The 21,438-nt window shown below is 36.1% G+C and overlaps 2 protein-coding genes across 2 annotated transcripts; one reads left to right on the top strand and one right to left on the bottom strand.

Annotated features, from left to right (window-relative positions):
- Nucleotides 1-2,827: 2,827 nt before the first annotated feature.
- Nucleotides 2,828-8,543, bottom strand: LOC107800066 (cellulose synthase-like protein D1). Its single transcript, XM_016623209.2, has 6 exons — nucleotides 7,725-8,543; nucleotides 6,600-7,029; nucleotides 5,613-5,981; nucleotides 4,705-5,080; nucleotides 4,207-4,603; nucleotides 2,828-4,041 (listed from the first exon to the last, which is right to left on the bottom strand). Exons 1-6 carry the CDS (start codon nucleotides 8,324-8,326, stop codon nucleotides 3,093-3,095), a joined length of 3,123 nt encoding a protein of 1,040 aa, XP_016478695.2. The 5' UTR covers nucleotides 8,327-8,543; the 3' UTR covers nucleotides 2,828-3,092.
- A 3,496-nt stretch (nucleotides 8,544-12,039) lies between these two features.
- On the top strand, nucleotides 12,040-20,460 carry LOC107800068 (putative methionine--tRNA ligase). The gene is made up of 17 exons (XM_016623212.2): nucleotides 12,040-12,322; nucleotides 12,414-12,558; nucleotides 14,685-14,838; nucleotides 15,143-15,298; nucleotides 15,699-15,929; nucleotides 16,086-16,229; nucleotides 16,318-16,408; nucleotides 16,548-16,654; nucleotides 16,749-16,863; nucleotides 17,404-17,522; nucleotides 17,724-17,789; nucleotides 18,015-18,143; nucleotides 18,240-18,383; nucleotides 18,473-18,602; nucleotides 19,067-19,302; nucleotides 19,382-19,483; nucleotides 20,049-20,460. Exons 1-17 carry the CDS (start codon nucleotides 12,205-12,207, stop codon nucleotides 20,277-20,279), a joined length of 2,418 nt encoding a protein of 805 aa, XP_016478698.2. The 5' UTR covers nucleotides 12,040-12,204; the 3' UTR covers nucleotides 20,280-20,460.
- Nucleotides 20,461-21,438: the final 978 nt, after the last annotated feature.

Genomic DNA, 21,438 nt, shown 5'->3' with positions numbered 1-21,438 from the left:
CCGCTGACAAAGATCATGTAGACATTGTCGGTATGGTATGAGCTTCAAGTCTTGGGTTTCCCATTCTCCTTGAATTTGATGTACCAGAAGATCCGAGTCTCCCATGACTAAGATTTCCTGGATACCCATGTCTGCGGCTAGCCTTAACCCCAAAATACAAGCTTCATATTCAACCATATTATTGGTGCAATAAAATCGTAGTTGAGCCGTAACAGGATAGTGATGCCCTGTTTCAGAAATGATTACAGCTCCTATCCCGACTCCTTTCATGTTAGCGGCCCCATCAAAGAAAAGTTTCCAGCCAGGTTTTTCAATTTGCTCCATCTCAGCGATATGCATTATTTCTTCATCGGGAAAATAGGTTTTCAACGGCTCGTACTCCTCGTCGACCGGGTTTTCAGCTAAATGATCAGCCAGTGCTTGGGCTTTCATTGCAGTTCGAGTCACATAGATGATGTCAAATTCTGTGAGCAATATTTGCCACTTTGCAAGTCTTCCCATTGGCATAGGCTTTTGAAAAATATATTTCAACGGATCCAGACGCGAAATGAGGTAAGTAGTGTAGGATGACAAATAGTGTTTCAATTTTTGAGCTACCCAAGTTAGGGCGCAACATGTCTTCTCCAGATGAGTATACTTAACCTCATTAGCTGTGAATTTCTTGCTAAGGTAGTAGATGGCCTGTTCTTTTCTGCTGGTGAGGTCATGTTGCCCCAATACACAACCAAATGATTTTTTCAAGACCGTCAAGTAAAGAATCAGAGGTCTTTCTGGCTCTGGCGGGACCAACACGGGTGGGTTCGACAAGTATCCTTTTATCTTATCAAACGCTTCTTGACACTCATCGGTCCATTTGACCGCAGCATCCTTTTTCAACAATTTGAAAATAGGCTCACAGGTTGTCGTAAGCTGAGCAATAAACCTGCTGATGTAATTCAACCTTCCCAACAAACTCATTACTTCAGTTTTGTTCCTTGGAGGTGGCAATTCTTGGATGGCTTTGATTTTTGACGGGTCTAGCTCGATGCCTCGCCGACTGACTATGAATCCCAGCAACTTTCCAGATGGAACTCCAAATGCGCATTTGGCAGGGTTAAGCTTGAGGTTGTACCTGCGAAGTCTTAAGAAGAATTTCCTCAAATCCCCAACGTGGTCGGCCTGATGCTTTGATTTTATGATCACATCGTCCACGTATACCTCAATCTCCTTGTGTATCATATCATGAAATATTTCTTGTAAAATTATATTATAGAATTGTATAACTATCGCAATTTATATTAATATAAAGTAAAAATATAAAACAAAAAAACTATCTTATAAAAAGAGTGTTTGAATAAAAGGATGCAAAGGCTTTAAAATCTTTATATTTGAAATTTTGAATATTTCATTAAGAATTTAAGATAATAGAATACAATGAAGATGGAAAAAAATTACACTTATAATTTGCAAGTTCTTTTTTTATTTCAAACTTACAAATTAAAGTTTACATTTAACAACAACTAAATTAACGAAAAAAGAGTAAAACTAAATTTTCATTGCATAATAATACTTCAAATTAATCTAACAAACTAAAGCATTAAGCATAAATACGTCTAATAATTTTAAAATAACACAAATTGTCTCAAATCAACTTAAATACGAATTTCTAGAGGACGCTCAAGACAACTCTTCATATGTCTCCTTAAACAGCATGTGTCCACCCACTTTAGACGAAGATTTAAGACTAGACCACAGTTATTGCACTTTACTTTGTGAACTTCTTCATATTCTTCTACCACCTCAAAGTGTCCCCAAATATATGAGCGCACTCTAGAAATACGGGACATGATTTAACTTGAATTGAGAATTTGAGTTTGAGAAATGAGAGATGAGTGAAGAAATGAAGAAGAGGGGGGTGTATTTATAGTTTTTCAAAGGGCTAAATTAGTAATTACTAAAAGTATTATTTTTTAAAAAATAGTGCCCAAAAAAGGACTATTCTTGCAATCACTCTTGGATTTTCCCTTATTTTTACTAAATTGCAACAATAAAGTAATCAATTATAGAAGAAAATTAGAGAGAGATTGATGATTTGGTGAGAAAAATGAAAGAGTGATGGAATATTTATAGTTGAAAATAGGGAAAAAGTGTAATTATAAAACGTTTATGGTTTAAAACAAAGTTGGGGGGAGGGGGGGTTAAATGGCTATTTTGGCAGCCCAAACGACTACTTTTTAAATGCCCTAAAGGGCAATTTTTTTAAAAATATTTGGGGCCGCTGGGCCCGTTTAGGACCGGTTAGGACCGTTTGAACCAACCCACTTTCCAGCCCCGGTCCCAAATGGTCCAGGTCTCGCGGGCCTAATGCACAAGACCGGCCCACTACCCAGCCCACCTCCCCACGGTCCAGGTCCTATCCGGTTATGACCGTTTAAGCCCACCGCCCATATGGGCTTGCGGTCCTGGGCCAGGCCCGGTCCTAACCGACCCACGTGCCACCCTTAGTTTTGTGGCAGAAAATAGAAGAAATATATAATTAGCACATCTGGGACAAACTTGTTCATGTGTAGATTACATTAATTTTAGTTTTGTTACACAAATTATGAAAGTTTGAAGGTACTTGTAAACTTGACATCATAAAGAAAGTACGTATTACGGTCAAGCATTTCTATCACAGTCATCCTTTATATAAACACTTCATTATAACGGCCAAATTTCTTTAGTTTTCTTTATAATAACACTTCACTATAGAAATCAAAAAATATCGGAAAGGTATTTTTACAGCAAAACAATTACAATCATGAGGTTTGACTGTATAAGTTAAAATAGTAAGCAAGGTATGTGTAATTCTCCTTATTCTTTATTAATAAAATACCATTGAGCTATTAACATTCCTCCTTTACATTAACAAAATATGGAGGCCTACAAAGCTACATCTAATTCATATACTTAAAACTTTCTGTAATAGCAAAACAATTACAATCATGGAATTCATAACCTTCCCATTACATAAAAAAAGGTTACCCCTTTTTGTATATCTTCTTGTTTCTACAGGATTCATATCGCCGATCCAACTTGTTTCAGACTGAGGCGTCGTAGTCGTCGTTGTTGTTCTATATCTTAAAGTTTCCTCCATCGGTATTATTACCTTGAGAAATAGATAACCAAAGTAAAGAAACAGTAATAGCAATAAGCCCTGTCCATATGTATACAATTGTTGGCACTCTTCCTCTTCTTCCCATTAATCCTTTAGCAAATGGATATAAATGAGATAATACCCAAAAACTGAAAAATGCACCACCAAGTAGCCTATTCCATTGTGGTATGACACTGTATACTGTCCTTGCCATTCCAATAACAATTGCAGTTATATTCACCACCAATATTGTCAATGGAAGTATAAATAAACTTGTCCATTTCACTATGTGTAAATCAGCATATATGTCTACATCCTCATCACCAGCAGATTTCGATGTCAATGTAAACGATATCTCAACGCCTGCTACAACTTTTAAAAGTCCCTGAATTACAGCAGCAAAGTGTGCACTCGTGCCACCGATGAGCCAAAACTGCTCGTTTCGCCATAGTTCTTCAAGGGCTATACCAGACCATTTGACTTCAAGAAGTGATATGAGAACAAGAGTGATGGTAATGAGTAACAGGTAGGAAAGAAACGGTACGCTTAAGTTTGATACGATGAATTGTCCGCTGAAGAGGCAAAGTGCTGGAATGAAACAGTAGACAACAAGGAAGATTGAGGTGAAAGGGTAGACACCAACATTGAAGTATGCAATGCGTTGTAAGAACTTAAGACGCGGGCTGGCTAGAGCTGGATTGTTGCGAGAGTAGAAAATCTCGACTGAACCAGTTGCCCAACGAAGCACCTGGTGCAAACGATCTGTCAAGTTGATAGGTGCAGTGCCACGAAAAGCATCTCGTTTTGTAATACAGTAGACAGATCGCCATCCACGATTGTGCATTCTGTATCCAGTGACCACATCCTCTGTCACTGATCCATAAATCCATCCTATTCGATCTCCCCATTCTGTTTTGTCCTCAAACCTATGAATCATATAGACATAAATAAGTGAAAAATAGCTAACAAGTTGATACAACGACAACAACAAATGCAGTATAATCCTAGAAACAACAGGTAGTCATAGAATAGCTAACAAGTTGATAATAATCCGAAATTAAGTAAAATCTTATAAAGATTCTTGCTATTACCAGCAAGAGATGACTGCAATAGCCTCAGCTACAGTTGGTGCATCTAGTGGAGGACGCGGGATGAGCAAGGCGCCAGGTGGCCTGCCATTTTTAACAGTAATGTGATCGGCTAGAGGCCGTCCTTGAAATTCTGCTACTGCTATTGACTCAACAAACATCGTTGAATTTCCAAATTGCTTTGGCAAGTTCAAGTCAGGATGTCCTGTTAAAGGTTGTGAATCATCATCTAAGTCTGATGGCATTGCAACATTTTTTGCTTGTTTCTTGTTTTTCCCAAGGAAGCCAGTGTACTCATTAGCTCGTGGCGGGTGGAAACCATAGAGCGCATAGCGCCTGAACATACATCCAGTCCCGACGTATACAGGACCTTGTAGACCATCTAAAGCTCTCATATTTCCTGTCATCAAATAAGAACAAAGGTCATGAGAAATGAGGATTTTTTACTACTACACATATCGCGAAAACAACGTAATAGTTAGAGAATTGCACATTTCTTACCATCAAAAAACACAGTGTTATGATTAGCATATCGATCAGAGGGATCGATTCCCTCAAATCTTTGAGGGAATTGTAGGTAGCAAATACGATCACCTCCTCGATCCATCATGTAACACATACCCTCTTGAATGGCCATGGAGTTATAGACGTAATGATCACAATCCAAGTTGAGAATGAACGGTCCATTTGAAAGAATTGCAGAAGCTCTCACCAAAGCATTCATCGCTCCTGCCTTCTTATTATGATCATAACCTGGCCGTTTCTCACGAGACACATACGCAAACATGGGAATTCGGATGTCAATACCGGTGAAATCTAATTGCTTTTCATTGGGACCTCCCATTATTGGATCATTTTCCGGCACCTTGCTCATTATCTACAAGGAGAAGATAAGTAATATAGTCAAACTTCTCTATAACAATAATCCTCTATAGCACCACTTCATTATAACGACCAAGTTTTCTTTTTGCAATCAACTTTTCATGTTATATTATAACATTTGTTCTCTATAACAACACTTCGCTATAGCAGCCAGAGGCAGTTATAGAGATGTTTGATTGTACGGTTAAATTTCTCTATAACAACACGTAGCTATAGCAGCCAGAAAATGTTCGGAACGAACGAGGTTGTTATAGAGAGGTTTGACTGTACTGCCAGATTTCTGTAACAACAATCCTCTATAATAACACTTCATTATAAATGCTAACGTTTTTTGGAACTAATTTTTCATGTTATGCTATAACATATGTTCTCTATAAAACAACTTCGCTATAGCAATCAGAAAATGTCCGAAACAAACGAGGTTGTTATAGAGAGATTTGACTGTATATATCAAAAAAATGACTTGAAAAACACAGATTTCAATAAACAAGTTTATGATAATAAAGGCAGAGAATATTTAGTGTTACTTGCAAAATTCCAGCATGATCTCCTTTAGAGTGATCAGCAATAGGATTAAACCAAGTTCCAGGCCAATGTGTGCCATCAGCCATCCAAGTTGCTTTTTGAACCTTAACATCTTCCCCTCCATTATTCTCTTTTGCAAGTTCCTTATCCTTCATTTCTTCTTTTGAGTTATACATTTCGCATCTTTTGCGTATGACTTCTGGTAAACCGTTGATCCTGACCTTGAACTCGTCGTATTCCCTCTTAATCCAACGTCGATCCTTCACAAAATCAGGGCGCTTCTTGTTTTTCGTTGGATCTGTCTTCTGACTGAAGTAACTGTCTGGATTTCTTGGCTCAACGTTATGTTTTCGACAAAATGGCACCCAAACCTTTAGTTAACCAGCAGAAATAAGCATTAGTAGTATTACATTCAATCCAATAAAGCAAAAAATTACTAGAAGTTCTCTATATTTCCTACTGGTATAAGATTCTCTAATATGGCAAAAAAACTCCTAAAAGCATAGGACTTAATGTAAACGTATTAACGGACAAATAAATTCCCAACTAAAGTAAACGTACTACCATGACTAGCTAAGATTTGATCAAAATTCTAGTATGAATAATTACTAAAAAGAACAGCCCGGTGCACAAATTATCCCGCATTCACACAGGGTCCGAGAAAGGGCTGCATCCAAGGGGTGTTATATAGACAGCCTAACCTAATGGAAGCATTAATGGCTGCTTCCATGGCTCGCTATGTTGCTCGGACTCTCCGAAAATGTCGTCGGATGCGTGTCGGATACTCCAAAAGTAGCATATTTTGTAGAATCCGACACGGGTGCGACAACATTTTGGAGAGTCCCTATAACATAGATAGCTCGAATCCGTGACTTATAGTCACATGGAGACAACTATACCGTTGTTCTAAGGCTTCCCTTCAATCGGAATAATCACTAAGTAGATATTATTATAATTTAAGGGAGACAAGATGAACAAAAATATTTAACCTGAGCAAAGTTGACAGCCTCAGCCATAGCTTCAAAAGTAAGGATAGCACCACCGTCATCAGAAATGTAAAGAGATAGTTTCTCAACAGGATATTCAACAGCAAGAACTGAAAGTATAGTATTAGCAGTAACAAGAGGAGGTTCTTTATCAGGATCAGCTGTAGAAATAAACACATCAACTCCTGGTAAATCTGATCTACCATGAGGATTCGAAGGCGACGGGCTTTCGAATTTTTCTTTAAGGGCAGCTAAATCAGCAGATCTGTTAATGGGGTTAAATTTTGGAAGAATATCAAGAAGCCATGAAAATGCAAACCATAGTTCACATACTATTGACATTCCCCATAGCCACATTGCATCATAATTTGGATTTTGGACTCGCCATGTCAAGAAGCAAATTAATGCCACTAGCCGGATAACAATAAGTAACCTGAAATTGGAAAAAAAAAAAAAATCAGAAAACAACCACAAGATGAAACTCTTAAAACCTGAATAAAAAGGGCAGCTCGGTGCACTAAGCTCCCGCTTGTGGTGCATTTCTGCAAGAGGCTATTTACACGGCTTGAACTCGTGACCTCCTGGTCACATGACAACAACTTTATCAGTTACGCCAAGGCTCCCCTCACAAGGGTCCCGCTATGCGCGACGTACGGGAAAGGGCCAGGCCACAAGAGTCTATTGTACACAGCCTCACCCTGCATTTCTGCAAGAGGCTGTTTCCACGATTGAAACTCGTGACCTCCTGATCACATGGTAGCAACTTTATCAGTTACGCCAAGGCTCCCTTTCACACATGTTACGCATGAACCATATATTATACCCGCCGACTATTTTTAGTTTAAGTGGTGGGCTGCTGTTTAGGTTAATTCTTCAAAAATACTCTCATGCATGTATACGTTTTTTGAGCGAAATAATAATAACTTCTTCATTTTATGATTATTACCTATGTTGTTCGAACTTTCCGAAAACGTGGATGGGTGCGAGTCGCATCCTCCAAAAATAGTATATTTTCGAAGGATCCGACACGGATGCACCAACTATTTTAGAGAGTTCACACTACATAGATTATTACCATGAATCACAATTTATATAAATTTCTTTTGTTAACAAATATAAGATTCAAACCTGTAGGGGCTAATAATCTCAGGAGGGACTTTGCTTTTTCTTGTAAGAGGTTTCCATGGTTTGTCCATAAAATCAGACATACTCATTCCAGTATCATGATCATATGATCCTTCATCTTGTTGCCAAAATGCATTTCCAATACCATATTTTCCTTTAGTTTCGAAAAGCCAACGATTATGATCAAAATCTTGAGTTTGGCTCCTAAGTAACATCGATTTATTATTCGATTTTAGTACAGACATCCTACGATCAAAACCCGATGCATTTCCATCACGCGCACCACCACCAAAACCACCATCATCATCTTCGCCTCCACGACTACCCATTCGCCTTTGGGACTCGGTCCTGAATCTCGACGAGCCATATGGTCCAGGACCATCTGGCTTGTCACCATTTGCATCAGCCCCTGGTTGATTATCCGGGGTTGGTGGCATCATGACTGTATAGTTAATAAAATCATTTTGACTATCGCCCGGGACGTCTAGATCATCGTCCCGGGATAAGCTCACGATGCGTCCACTGGACGTGCGCCGTGAGAATTTGACCGCCTGAGGTGGTCGGTTCGAGGAATCTGCTTTTCTTGGATTCGAAGAAGTCGCCATCGCAAATATTTTGCTTTTTTATTTTTTCTTGTATGCTATGATTCTTGGAAAATTAGTGCCAAGAAAGGTCTGTATTGATATCTTCATGGCTTTTCATGCAATGAATTATGAGAAACATAAAAGAATCGTTAGTAGAATGCACTATTTTAGTTTTTACCAATGAGATATGGTAAAGTTGGAAAAGGAAAAACAGTGCATTCTTGATATTCCTAAAATTTTGTTCTTGATTTTCAGTGGTTTCAAAGTTTCTTATCATTTTTTAACAAACATCTCTCCGCATTTTACTCTTAGCCTCTTCTTCTCTTATCTAACCCCCCCCCCCCCACCCCACCCCCCAAAAAATTAAAATAAAATAAAGAAGGTTGTAAATTTAGCAACAAAAAAAAAAAGTTTCGGAAAAAATACATGCTGAAAAGAATTACTACTACTATGTATGAAAGACAATTTAGCTAAGAGATTTTTATATACCTATATACTATTAGAAACTTTATTACCCCCCGTATTCAAGTTTCACTTTAATTACCTCCTATATACAAAATTACCAATTATGTACATTTTTAGGATTTAAGAATAATTAATTAATTACTACAATCACTCCCACTGCCCCCACATTTCTTTCTCTGTATCTCATTCCCCCCATATTTCTCTTTTCACATCCCACCCCCTTCCCCCACGTATCTTGCACAAGAGAGCAGCAATTACACCATTGAGAACCATTAAAAAACTTTGAAGCTTTGAATTCGAATTTGGGTTTTCAAAAAATATTATTTGTTTAATTTGGGTGTTGTTGCAAAGAATTGGAATTCTCTCTATGTCTCTCTCTATCTCTCAATCTCTAATTTCACTAATGTAAAGCAAAGGAAAAGAGAGCAGCAATTCCACCATTGACAACCATTAAAAAACTTTTGAATTCGAATTTGGGTTTTTAAAAAGCATTATTTGTTTGGATTGGGTGTTGTTACAAACAATTGGGAATATGGTTTGGAGTTTATATCTCAATTTTGAGGGTATTTTAGTGAAGATTAGACTTGATAGAAGAAGAAGAAGAAGAAGAAGAAGAAGAAGAAGAAGACATGGCATACATTATACTTATGAAATTGTAGTAAAATTATAGTAAAATTGTAGAAAAATTATATTCTGTTATTTATATATATATTTTTTATTTAAATATAGATATATTTCAGTTGTATGTTATTGCAGTTGTATTTAACTGGATAGAAATAATGTGTGAAAGTTATAGATAAGTTGTAGATAAATTGTATAATATATAATTAGTTGTATGAAATTTATTTTTACTGTGTATAAATCAAATATAAAATATACAAAAGACATATTGTATAAAAATTATATTTAAGTGATATGATATTGTAGTTGTATATAATCATCTTTGCTGAATTATGAACAACTTTCAAAACTCTGTCCTGAGGAAATGAGAGCTTTGTTATACTGTTGTGCTTGCATATTCCCCAGCAAAAAGTATCCATTTCTTCTGAATCTTCGTCAGTAAGTACTAAATATGCTTACTGATAAATCTGATTCTACTTCTGGAGGAAACTTGGACTGGGAATCGATGAATCCTTTTGCAAGCTGGTGAATTTCCAAGCTGGAAATGGAGAGTTATAATTGATGAAATAAATGATGACTGAGGGCGGTTAAATATGAAAGAGGAACTAAAGTACACGTTCTTTCTCATGATTGTTTTGTTTGTGGGTACGTCCACAATTTCTTTTTTCCACAAAAAGAGGAGTTTTCGCCGTAGGGTAATTTGAATAGAGGGTTCATTACACGTATGAACGAAAAGACGAAACAAAAAGATTTGGAGTATGGGTGGAAGATCAGGAGAGAAAAGGGGAAAGAGGAGAGAAAAAAGGAAAATGATGTAACTATATTCCTTGATTTAAGGCACAAATAATGGATTGCGAGCCTTTTAAGGTGAATTGTATATATTTTGTAAACAAAACTTATTTATGCCGGGTAATTAACTAAACATGGACATTAAGGATAATAAAGTTTCAAATATTGTGTAGGAATGAAAAAATCCACTTAAGCTAATGATTTCGCCATTGTTAACTAATCAATTCTATTGTTTCTTTTAAATTCACTTGAATTTATTAGCTATATCAATTTTGGGATCTAATGTAACTAATAGAATCTTCGGATTCCTACTAATCCTTTCTTAATTCACTCTCTCAAGCATTAAAAAAAAAAGCAGTGCATGAAGTACATGTTATGGAACCAAACACTATTATTTATTGTTAAAACTAAAAAATTAATACAAATATATTAACTGAGCACTCAGTCTTAGTAGCAATTTTAAGATGAAAAATAGCTAAGTATATGGCTGTGCATAATTTGATAAATATTGAATTACCATACCAAAACCAAAAACTTTGGTATTTGGTATACGGTATTTTGGTATTTGGTTTAAGTTTTAAAAAAAAATTGATATTAAGTATGGTATTTGGTATTTTAAAATAAAATACCGAAATACCGATACCTTACCGAAATATATATATTAGATTACACAAAACACATATTATCAATTATAACATAAATATAAAAAAATCTAAAATTTTACTTTCCTTTATTCTCTAAGTTCATCAATTAACTCTAAACAAATAACAAGACATTTCTAATGAACAAATATTCTTTTATGTACAATTTTCTCTATTTGGGTCGATATTTGCTAGTTTTGGACAAAATTTTTGTCAACAAACATTTCCAGTTTTGTATTTTTAAGTACTTTAATTAAGAATATTAGAGTCTATGGCTCTGTGCACTAGTTAGTATTCAAACTGAATAAACCGAAACCGAAAGGAGAAAAACTGAACCATACCGAATTTAATTAGGTACGGTATTGGTATAGGATTTTAAGAAACCGAATACCGAAAATACCGAACCGAAATATCTAAATACCGTACCATACCGACCGACGAACACCCCTAGTTAAGCACCCATGATTTAAAAATCCTAGATCCGCCACTGACGAAGTATTTTGTGTTCATGCATGATACAGACGTAGGCACCTTATCTCACATGGTGGTACACTTCGTCAAAAATTTCCGTAAATATGTATGTATAGATCATAAGAAAAATAAAAGCATTTGGCGTAGATATAAAAAATAACATCGTTTGTAGTTATAGTGATTTATTTATTTGTTCACTTCTTCAAATATTGACATCGCTTACAAAAATTTCTATCTACGCCACTAGTCGTATCCCAAGGAGTGTGATGTAGACCGTCTATCCTAATACAAGCATTAGTGACTATTTTTTACGGCTCAAATCTGTTATCTATATAGGTCATACAGAAACAACTTTACAGTTAGTCCAATATGATTGCTGTACAATAACCCAACAATAACCCAATTTATTCCTAAAATAGGTGACATGTCGTTTAACTAACTTATCCCCTTAAATGCCTAAGGGACGAATTAGGTTCATAAAGATCTCTTTTAATTACTAAATCAATGAAATCGATCACAAACAAAACCAAGTCAAGCAAATACTAATGATATAATGGTACATAATCCGGTCAAATTCGTGAAGATTCACAAATAGAGGGATTAAAACTGTACAATTTAATTAATTAAAGATTAAATGTGCTTATCCAAATATCATAAGGACCAAAATTAAAATTTATCAATATTTGAGGGATAAAAGTGAAAATATCCTTAAGTATTTATATTCTGAATATTCTTCCCATAAAAACCACTTGCCAAAGAGAACCTCATTCCGTTAATTTATTCAGTCTATAAATTATAACGCCTCTTTTACCTTAAACAGTAGCATTCTCTATTCTTCGTCTTCTTCATCTGCTGAATTTCAATTATAGCCAAAAAAAACCTCTTTTAAACCCTAGCAGATCTCTCAAAAAAATGGGCGAAAATTGCAAAACAATTCCGAAACTCCCAATCCCAGGCAAACGAAACATCCTAATTACTAGTGCTTTGCCTTATGTAAACAACGTTCCTCACCTTGGCAATATTATTGGATGTACGTACAACTTTATTTATTTAATTATAGCTTTTTATTTTTTTTATTTTTGGATTTGGAAAAATTGATTTTTTTTGGGTGGAATTTGTAGGTGTATTGAGTGCTGACGTGTTTGCGAGATACTGTAGACTTAGAGGGTACAATGCAATATACATGTGTGGTACAGATGAGTATGGGACTGCTACTGAAACTAAAGCTTTGGAGGAAAATTGTACTCCTAAGCAAATTTGTGACAAGTAAGCAAAATTTATTTTGCATTTGCCTTTTTTTGTATGGATTTTAGGTGCCTTTGGTGTAAAGAGAAGAATTTAAAATGCTTTATGATATTTTGACTATTAAATGTTAATAATAAATTAATAAGGTAGATTGGTATAAATTAATAATGTCTTGGTGGATAGAGTTACTCGCTACCTGTTGTTGGTGGGAGCAGGCATTCTGTGGAATTAGTGCGCACAAGCTGGCGGTTATGAAAAGAAAAGATTACTAATGTCTAAATGTTAATATAAGTAAGCTGCAAGAGTAAGAATTTGGGATATTTGGAACGGAAAATGATTTCCGGCTGAAACTCGAATGAAGTGATTTCGGTGGAAAATATTTTCCACAACTAAAATGACTTCATGGACGAAAACATTTTTTGTCGTACTGACAGATGAAATGGCCTTTCCCCCCAAATAATACTTTTGTTGCAATTGAGGAAATTCAGTGGGTGAGATAGGTGTTGGGGAAGGCATAAAGTACTAATAGGTGTGAAATTTTGTTAGGCTTCTCTTGTTTTACCGGTAAAGATTAGATTTTTATTACTAATTTAGTAGTCAATTGTTGCAAGTATCTTTTACTTACAGATTTCAATTTAGTAATAGGCATTAGGTTCTTGGGTTTATCATGTTTTTATGGTAAAAATTAGATTTTTTTTTTGTAGTGATTAGTCGATTGTTGAAAATTAGCTCTAGTATGTGCTTTTACTTTGCGAGGGTGAGCATTGGAGCAATGATAGAGTTGCTCCTTTAGTGAGCTACAACCTGAGTTGCTCGGACACGGGTGCGAGTGTCCGATATGGGTGCGGATCTAAAGGTCGGATCCTTCAAGATGTAAATTCTAGGATTTGAAGATACGGATCCTAGTACCGATACGGGTGCGGGGATCCGGCTAAAAATAATTCAAGAAATAAAATATAAAAATATCTCTAAATTATAAGAAATTTTGTGGAATATTTACATATAGCTTGTAAACTGTGGATTTTCTTTTTATTCTCAAGTTCTAGGTAAGTGAAGGATTGATTTCCCGGATAAATTATGCTATTTTCTTCAAATTTACCCAAGTTTTGGTTTTGATTTCGGAGATCAAATTGTATCTCGTCTCTAATTTTTCCGTCCGTCGTGGTCAAAGTACCCAAAATCGTTTAACTAGATCCGGTATGGATCCTACACCCACACCTATACTAGTGTTGTATCGACACGGATGCGGCACCTAAACTGCCGTGTCGGGGCAACTTAGACTACAAACTCAAGGTATTTGGACCTCACGGTTTTGTCCCTTTGGGCTTTAACCCAAAAGACACCTCAACAGATGAATCCTTATCTCGTTCTTATATGACCCCTAACTTTCTCCCCCAATTCCCATGTATAATTTGCCCAAGGAAAGTTTCACAGCGAACCCCTAGCGGCTCGTGGGCTGTTACATTTACTTTGACAGAGATGAGGTTCTTGTCAAGCATATTACGTTTACCTAGGGACATTAGACGAACAAATGGCTCTTCTATTAAAAATATCGAGTTTTTCTCTCAAGAAATATGTTGAACACGGTGGTCTTTGTGTCTTTGTGAAGTTAAGTACACTGCAGGTAACATATTAAATAATTGGCCAAGTTTCCCAATTCATATATCATGTTTTGGACCAACTGACCAAGGAAATTAATTTTAAGTCTCGTTAGGTTTTTAAGCTTCCAAGTTATCCTTTTTCTTATGTTTATGGAAGTGTTATATTGACAGAGCTAAGATATTTTAATTCAATTGAAGTCCAGACAACAGCAAATGATGTACCAGTATGAAATTTGCAGGTTTATATAACAAAAATAGCAGTTAAATGAATTTCTGTAGACTTTTTCACATGATTATTCCAAGAGCTCCAAAAGAGGTGGCTAAAACATCATTGTTAAGACACCTCCAGGAAAGGAGTTGAAGAATAAAATTTAGCATTCATATACTTGGTTTTCCTTTTGAAAATTAAAGTTTGCTTTCTTCTGAGTCCTTGTAATTCATCCTTTTACTTTATTCGGTTGTGAGAGATGTAATTTTTAACCAGAGGGAGTCAACATGAACACAACCCCATTTCACAATTCCTTTCTCCTCTTATTGGCTTTGCAGATATCATGCTATTCATAAAGAAGTCTATAAATGGTTTGACATAAGCTTTGATGAATTTGGACGCACATCAATGCCACAGCAGACAGAAGTTTGTCAAGCAATTTTCAAGAAGCTCTTTGAGAATAATTGGCTTTCTGAGAATACAATGCAACAGGTACCGGATTGTAGTATGGATTATTTCCCTGGAAATTAGCTTTTGCAACTGTTGTGTGCTTCTATTGCTACGCGTTTAGCATTAGCTTTGTTGGTTTCCTACCGTACACGTGAACATACTAGAATTTAGTCCATTCCAACATAAGAAGCAATAAGAAATGTCGTTGAATCCAACGAAATTCACCAAAAACATATGTATGATTTCAAGTCATCAAGCTTTTAAATACTTCTTTAATTGAAGTTGCACGGACCACAGCTGTAGTGTAGTTGACATTTCCCCAGCTGAAGTTCATTTTCTTATGCAGCTTTACTGCGACACTTGCAAAAAGTTCTTAGCGGATAGACTTGTAGAGGGTAACTGTCCAACACCAGGTTGCAACTATGATTCTGCACGAGGAGATCAATGTGAAAAGTGTGGGAAACTTTTAAATCCCACAGAACTAATGGAGCCAAAATGCAAGGTTCGCACTTCGTCTCATATTCTGTTAGATGCATATTCATTACTAGGTTTAATTTTATATGCTTTCATCTTAGCAGGTGCATATTCTTTACTAGGTTTTATGTTGTATACTCTCATTTTAATTAAACACATATCAGTTTCTTGAAAACGAGCGCAAATTCCTTCAGCAAGATATTTGATCGTTTGTTTGAGCTGAATCACATGATTTGCAGACGATTAATTTTCTTGCAATGGAATTGATGTATGAAGGATTGGAAGCACAAAAGTTCCTCATAATCTTATTCATAAATTGGACTAAGAGTACAAGGATGTTTAGAAAGTTTTATGGACTCATATTTGACTTAAAATATGGATGTGGTAAATTTACCAACTGCTTAAGTCTTTGCTTGGTTACTCAACAGGTTTGTCGCAAAACCCCATGTATCCGAGATACAGACCATTTGTTTCTTGAGCTCCCTTTGCTGAAGGATAGATTAGAAGCATATGTCAACAACATGTCAGTGGCTGGAGGATGGAGTCAGAATGCTATCTACACAACACATGCGTGGCTTAGAGAAGGACTTAAACCAAGGTGTATAACTAGAGATTTGAAATGGGGGGTTCCAGTACCACATGAAAAATACAAGGATAAGGTTGGTTGATTAAAAACGATTGATTGCAACTCATAACTTTGTGATTGTTAGTCCACATCTGGCTATAAATTCTATTCTGTTGATTTTATTTGAAGTTCACAAAAATTGTTATCTAAGATCTTAGCTTCACGACAATATTCATTGATTGGTAATTAGGTTTTCTATGTGTGGTTTGATGCTCCTATTGGTTATGTTTCAATCACCTCATGCTACACAACCGAGTGGGAGAAGTGGTGGAAGAATCCAGATGATGTGGAACTGTATCAGTTTATGGGCAAGGACAATGTGCCTTTTCACACTGTAAGTTTTAAAAATCTTTGAAATTCTTTGCTGGTAGCCTACTAATTTTGTGAAGTTAGGGGGTTTGTAATGTATTTTGTATATCCAGGTAATATTCCCATCTACGCTTCTCGGAACTGGTGAAAACTGGACGCTTATGAAAACTATCAGCGTAACAGAATATTTGAACTATGAAGCAGGTTAATTAGAAATTAGTTGAGCATTGCAATATGTAATTGCTGCTTGAAACTTTAGTTTGGAGATACTAGTTAATATTACATTATTCCATGTTTTCTGACTTGAAAATTTTTCCTTCTCTTTTTTGGTTGTCATAATCAGGCAAATTCTCTAAGAGCAAGGGTATAGGAGTTTTTGGTAATGATGCAAAAGACACAAATATTCCTGTAGAAGTATGGAGATATTACTTGCTGACAAACAGGCCAGAGGTGGGCCCATGGTGCTTTGACAATGTTTTTTGCTGTTCAATATTTCCCAGTTTTGTAATGCCATTCTATCACTAAATATTTTTGGTTATTCTAGGTCTCAGACACTTTATTTACATGGGCAGACCTACAAGCAAAGTTAAACAGTGAGTTGCTAAGCAACTTAGGCAATTTTGTCAATAGAGTCTTGAGCTTCATCGCAAAAGATTCAGGTATTTCAGCGACCTGTTCTTTTAGATATTTACATAGTTGTTCCCTGTTGATGGATTTTCTAGTTGTCAAAGTTGCTTCTCTGTTGGTATTTTGTGTTTTGCAAAACTTTTGGCAGCTTATTTTGTTGTCTATTTTTTTGCTACAATCCCTCCGGTTTATGTTTTAAGAAATGATGTGGTTTACTACATTGTTCATGTTTTTTCTGCTGTTAGTATCCCGTGCTTGTCTGATTGATTGCTACAAGTCTCTATTTATGTTTCTTACAATTGAAAAAAAAAAGTCTCTTACTTGGCCTCATTGAATTGTGATACTAGTAGTTTAGAAGCAGAAAACGTTAATAGAAAAGGGTATAAGATTAAAAAGCAGAAAAAAAGATGAAGGAAGAAAATTTTTCTAGAGGAAAAGATGTTGGGTAACTTGCTTGGGTGAAAGTAGTAATTTTGCTAATTGTCTAGATTCCTTCATATTTACCCGGGGAAAAGTCTTATCCCCTTTTCCCTCATATCTATCAGATCTTTATTGACAATGCCCTCATACAGCTTCAGGTTATGGTTCCATTATTCCCGATGTTGAAGGAGCGGAATCACATCCCTTGACAAAGGCATTGGGTGAAAAAGTTGGAAATTACGTGGAGCAGTATATAGAAGCCATGGAGAAGGTGACTCATCCGCCACGGGTTCTCTCAGTTGTAGTGAACTAGAAGTCATGTGATCTTATTTTATAAGTAAAGAAAAATGAAGCCACGATAATAAAGTGACTCATCCGCCACGGGTGACACATTTTCTTGCATCTTATTCTATTTTGATTGGTGCTCTTATTTCCAATGTTTGATAACCCGTATCTGTTGCAATTCGTCTAGGTTAAATTAAAGCAAGGCTTGAAGGTTGCGATGTCTGTTTCTGGTGAAGGAAACGGTTATCTGCAGGTAATCCTGTCAAATACTTAGCTATCTGGGTTTTTGATCTATAACTGCTATGCGATGTGACTCTCATTTTAGATTAACTAGCTGAATTATCGAGCAAAAAAAAAAAAAAAATTAACTAGCTGAAATTTTGAACTTTTCATGTGACAAAGGTAATGACCTATGGGTATTCTTATGGTTTCTGATCTCAAATTGTTGAGGCTCATCACATTGTATTTCTTTCTGTAGGAGAGTCAGTTTTGGAAACTTTACAAGGAAGATAGGCGTTCGTGTTCCATAGTGATGAGAACTGCTTGTGGTCTAGTCTATCTTCTGGCATGTCTTTTAGAGCCATTTATGCCATCTTTTTCACGTGAGGTAGTGTTTCTGTTGCCATCATTGCAAACTTGAACTTTGTGTTGATACCATCTGTCTGTGCTTAGGTGTTTGATGCTTTTCCCTCTTGATTCACAGGTGCTTAAGCAGCTCAACTTGCCTCCTGAAATGCAACTTTCACTGGCTGATGAAAAAGGTGACGTTGCCAATAGCAAAAGACCATGGAACATTATACCTGCAGGTCACAAAATTGGAACACCAGCACCATTGTTCAAGGAGCTGGTAATGCATTTCGGTCTTTTTTTACTGCATGTTTATTCATTCTTTCATTTGTTGGCTGGTTTATAATTGTTGTTGATGATAATATACAGAAAGATGAAGAAGTTGAATTCTACAGAGAGAAGTTTGCAGGAAGTCAGGCAGATAGGGCAGATAGGGCTCTGAAGGCAGAAACTGATACCAAAAAAATGGCTGAACAACTGAACAAAACAAAAATATCAGGTTGAAATTTTTTCGTTTTCCATTTGTTTTTACTTGCTGTGATGAGTTTATTTATTTCTATGACAGGGGTATGAAGAGTTTAAGGAGCCTTGTAGTTTCTTTAGGCATAAATTTGTTAGCACTTGCTTTGATCCTCCTCGAGGCACTTCTCGACTGTGCCTATTGACCACCTCTCTTTTGATCCTCTTGTTTTCTTAATACCAGACCTCTAACTCCTCATTGTCTCTGAAGATTTCTGGTTGGTTCCAAAGACTTAAGCTTTCAAGAATACATACAGATACCTTTTGCTCTCTAAAGAGACAAGTAAATCATCTATGCTTATGCATCTGCCTTGGGATCCTGTCAGATTCCCATCCAAGTTCTACCTCAAGTCCACCATGGTTGATGGCTGCTGTTTAGTTCTATTCTTGCATGAGAATCATATTGATTATGGCTTACTTTGATTTTTCTATTTTGTGTATCAGATGGTAATAAGAAGGAACGTGCAAAAAAATCTTCTGAAACCAAATCTAAGGCCCCAGCCACTGACGAAGGAGAAATTTCCATTAGTAGACTTGACATTCGCGTTGGTCTCATAACGAAGGCACAAAAACATCCTAATGCTGATTCATTGTATGTGGAAGAGATTGATGTTGGTGAAGCTCTGCCCAGAACTGTTGTTAGTGGCCTTGTAAACTATATTCCACTTGAGGAGATGCAGGTTTGGCTTCTCCACCTTTTGCAAGTATCAAATATAAAATGAGCTGGTGAATTTATTCTCAGTGACGTTTCCTTTTCAGAATCGGAAGGTCTGCATTCTATGCAACCTAAAACCAGTTAGCATGAGGGGGATAAAGTCCCAGGCAATGGTTCTTGCTGCTTCTAATAGCGATCACACTAAGGTAAACAGTGATCTGTGCTTATCTCCCTGTCCATGTTATCTGGGGACAATTGCTATGTACCTTTAATATGTTTGTGCTTCTGTTTAAATACATTTTACTTGCTTAATACTGAAATAGAAATATGACAAGTTACTAAGTTTATGGAGATCAATGAATTACTCCATAAAAGAAATTAATTTATGGAGGCATGCATTCTTTAAAATGGAGCATCTCTACTGGCTAACACACAAGATTGTTCAAATGGAAAAGTCGAGTTAAGCAAGCAAGAGCAAAACTTGGAAAGGAATTCTTCCGAATGTTGGAAGGGAGAAAGGAAAAAGAAGCTAAGGACGTCTACTTTCTTTCTTTGTTTTATTTCACTAGGTAGAAACATCGAAAAGTGTTCCACAACTGGTATATAAGTAGCAAATATATTTGTGATAGTATTCCTCAATAGTATTGAGGAACAGGTTTTATACGACTGACATCTACTGTGTACTTGTCCACTCGCCCATATTATATGTTTCATCGGGTTTTATTAGGATGGAAAAATTGATCATTTATACTGATTTTGATGCAACGTCAGGTTGAATTAGTTGAGCCGCCTAAAGATGCTGCAATTGGGGAACGAATCACATTCCCCGGATTTGATGGCGAGCCTGATGATGTATTGAACAATAAGAAAAAGATTTGGGAAACTGTTCAGTTGGATCTGCATACAAATAAGGAGTTGGTTGCCTGCTATAAGGATTTGCCATTCACTACATCATCTGGTATTTGCAAAGTTGCATCCATTTCTGAAGGATCAATTAGGTAGGCTGATTCTTTGGTTCATTTATTAGGAAAAAGGAATGTAATACCTTGCTTTTAAAGTGTTTTCTTGTTTAGTGCTCTGATAGTAAACAAACTAACTGTTGTCAATTGTTGGTAATATGACCATAGTTGCTAAAGTTTTTAATCAATTAATAATGGCACGTCGCGACTTCCTTTCCCTCAAACAGCACTAGCTAGAAGTACAATTTTCATTTCTGAAATTTTAATTATTTGATTCACTTTTGGAACAAGGATCTTTCTGTCATATACAACAACAAAAACAACCCAGTAGAATTCCACTAGTGGGGTCTGGGGAGGGCAGAGTATACGCAGACCTTACTCCTACTCCGGAGGGGTAGATGTTGTTTTCAGGAGATCCTCAGCTCAAAGACAATAGATCTGTAACAACAGAAACCAGAAGAATAATATCGGCATCGTAAGAGACAACAAATAAATGGAAGGGCATTAATAATGACAATAAAAATAAAAAATAGCTAATAGACCTGGACAAAATACGATCAGACTAGCCGGTACAACGAAAAACGCTCGACTATCCCCTAACCTACAACCTTAATATTTGACCTCCGAACCTTTCTATTAATGGTGGATATTTCTGTTATATATTAAAGAAATTTGAAAATATTCCTTTTTTTTTTCCTTTTAGTCCTGGACTATTTTAAGGAACTTTTTTTTGGGATAAAAAGGCTAATTAAGGAACTACAACTCTTGAGTAAGAATCTTTCTGGGTAGTGGGAAATGGGGATCGTTAACTCTAAGATAACACTCTGATAAGTAACCTACATAATATCATTCTTAATGACGACGACAACAACCAACCCCAAACAAGTTTGGGTTGGATATTCATTATGAATTGGGATGTTTTACGTTGGTTGCCAATCTAACAGAAAATGACACTGTATAGCTGCTGTAAAATAATAACCGAAAAATACATAAAATTTGTATATATATATTGTACGTTATATACAAATTTTACGCATTTTTTCGGTTACCAAATGTAAATAGTTTCTGGCGCGGGTTAAACGTAATAATACCCCTTCTCCTCCTTTATTCGGGCCTGGGATCGGCGTTGTGAGCAAGCTCACCAGAATATCATTCTTAATGACAACCTTTTTTTTTTTTTGTGATAGGAACTTAGGGTGTGT

The sequence above is a fragment of the Nicotiana tabacum genome, chromosome 11 (assembly GCF_000715075.1).
Source record: "Nicotiana tabacum cultivar K326 chromosome 11, ASM71507v2, whole genome shotgun sequence".
In the NCBI taxonomy this organism is placed as follows: domain Eukaryota; kingdom Viridiplantae; phylum Streptophyta; class Magnoliopsida; order Solanales; family Solanaceae; genus Nicotiana; species Nicotiana tabacum.
Note: the sequence above shows the minus strand (reverse complement) of the source record. Positions and strands in the feature narration are given on the sequence as shown.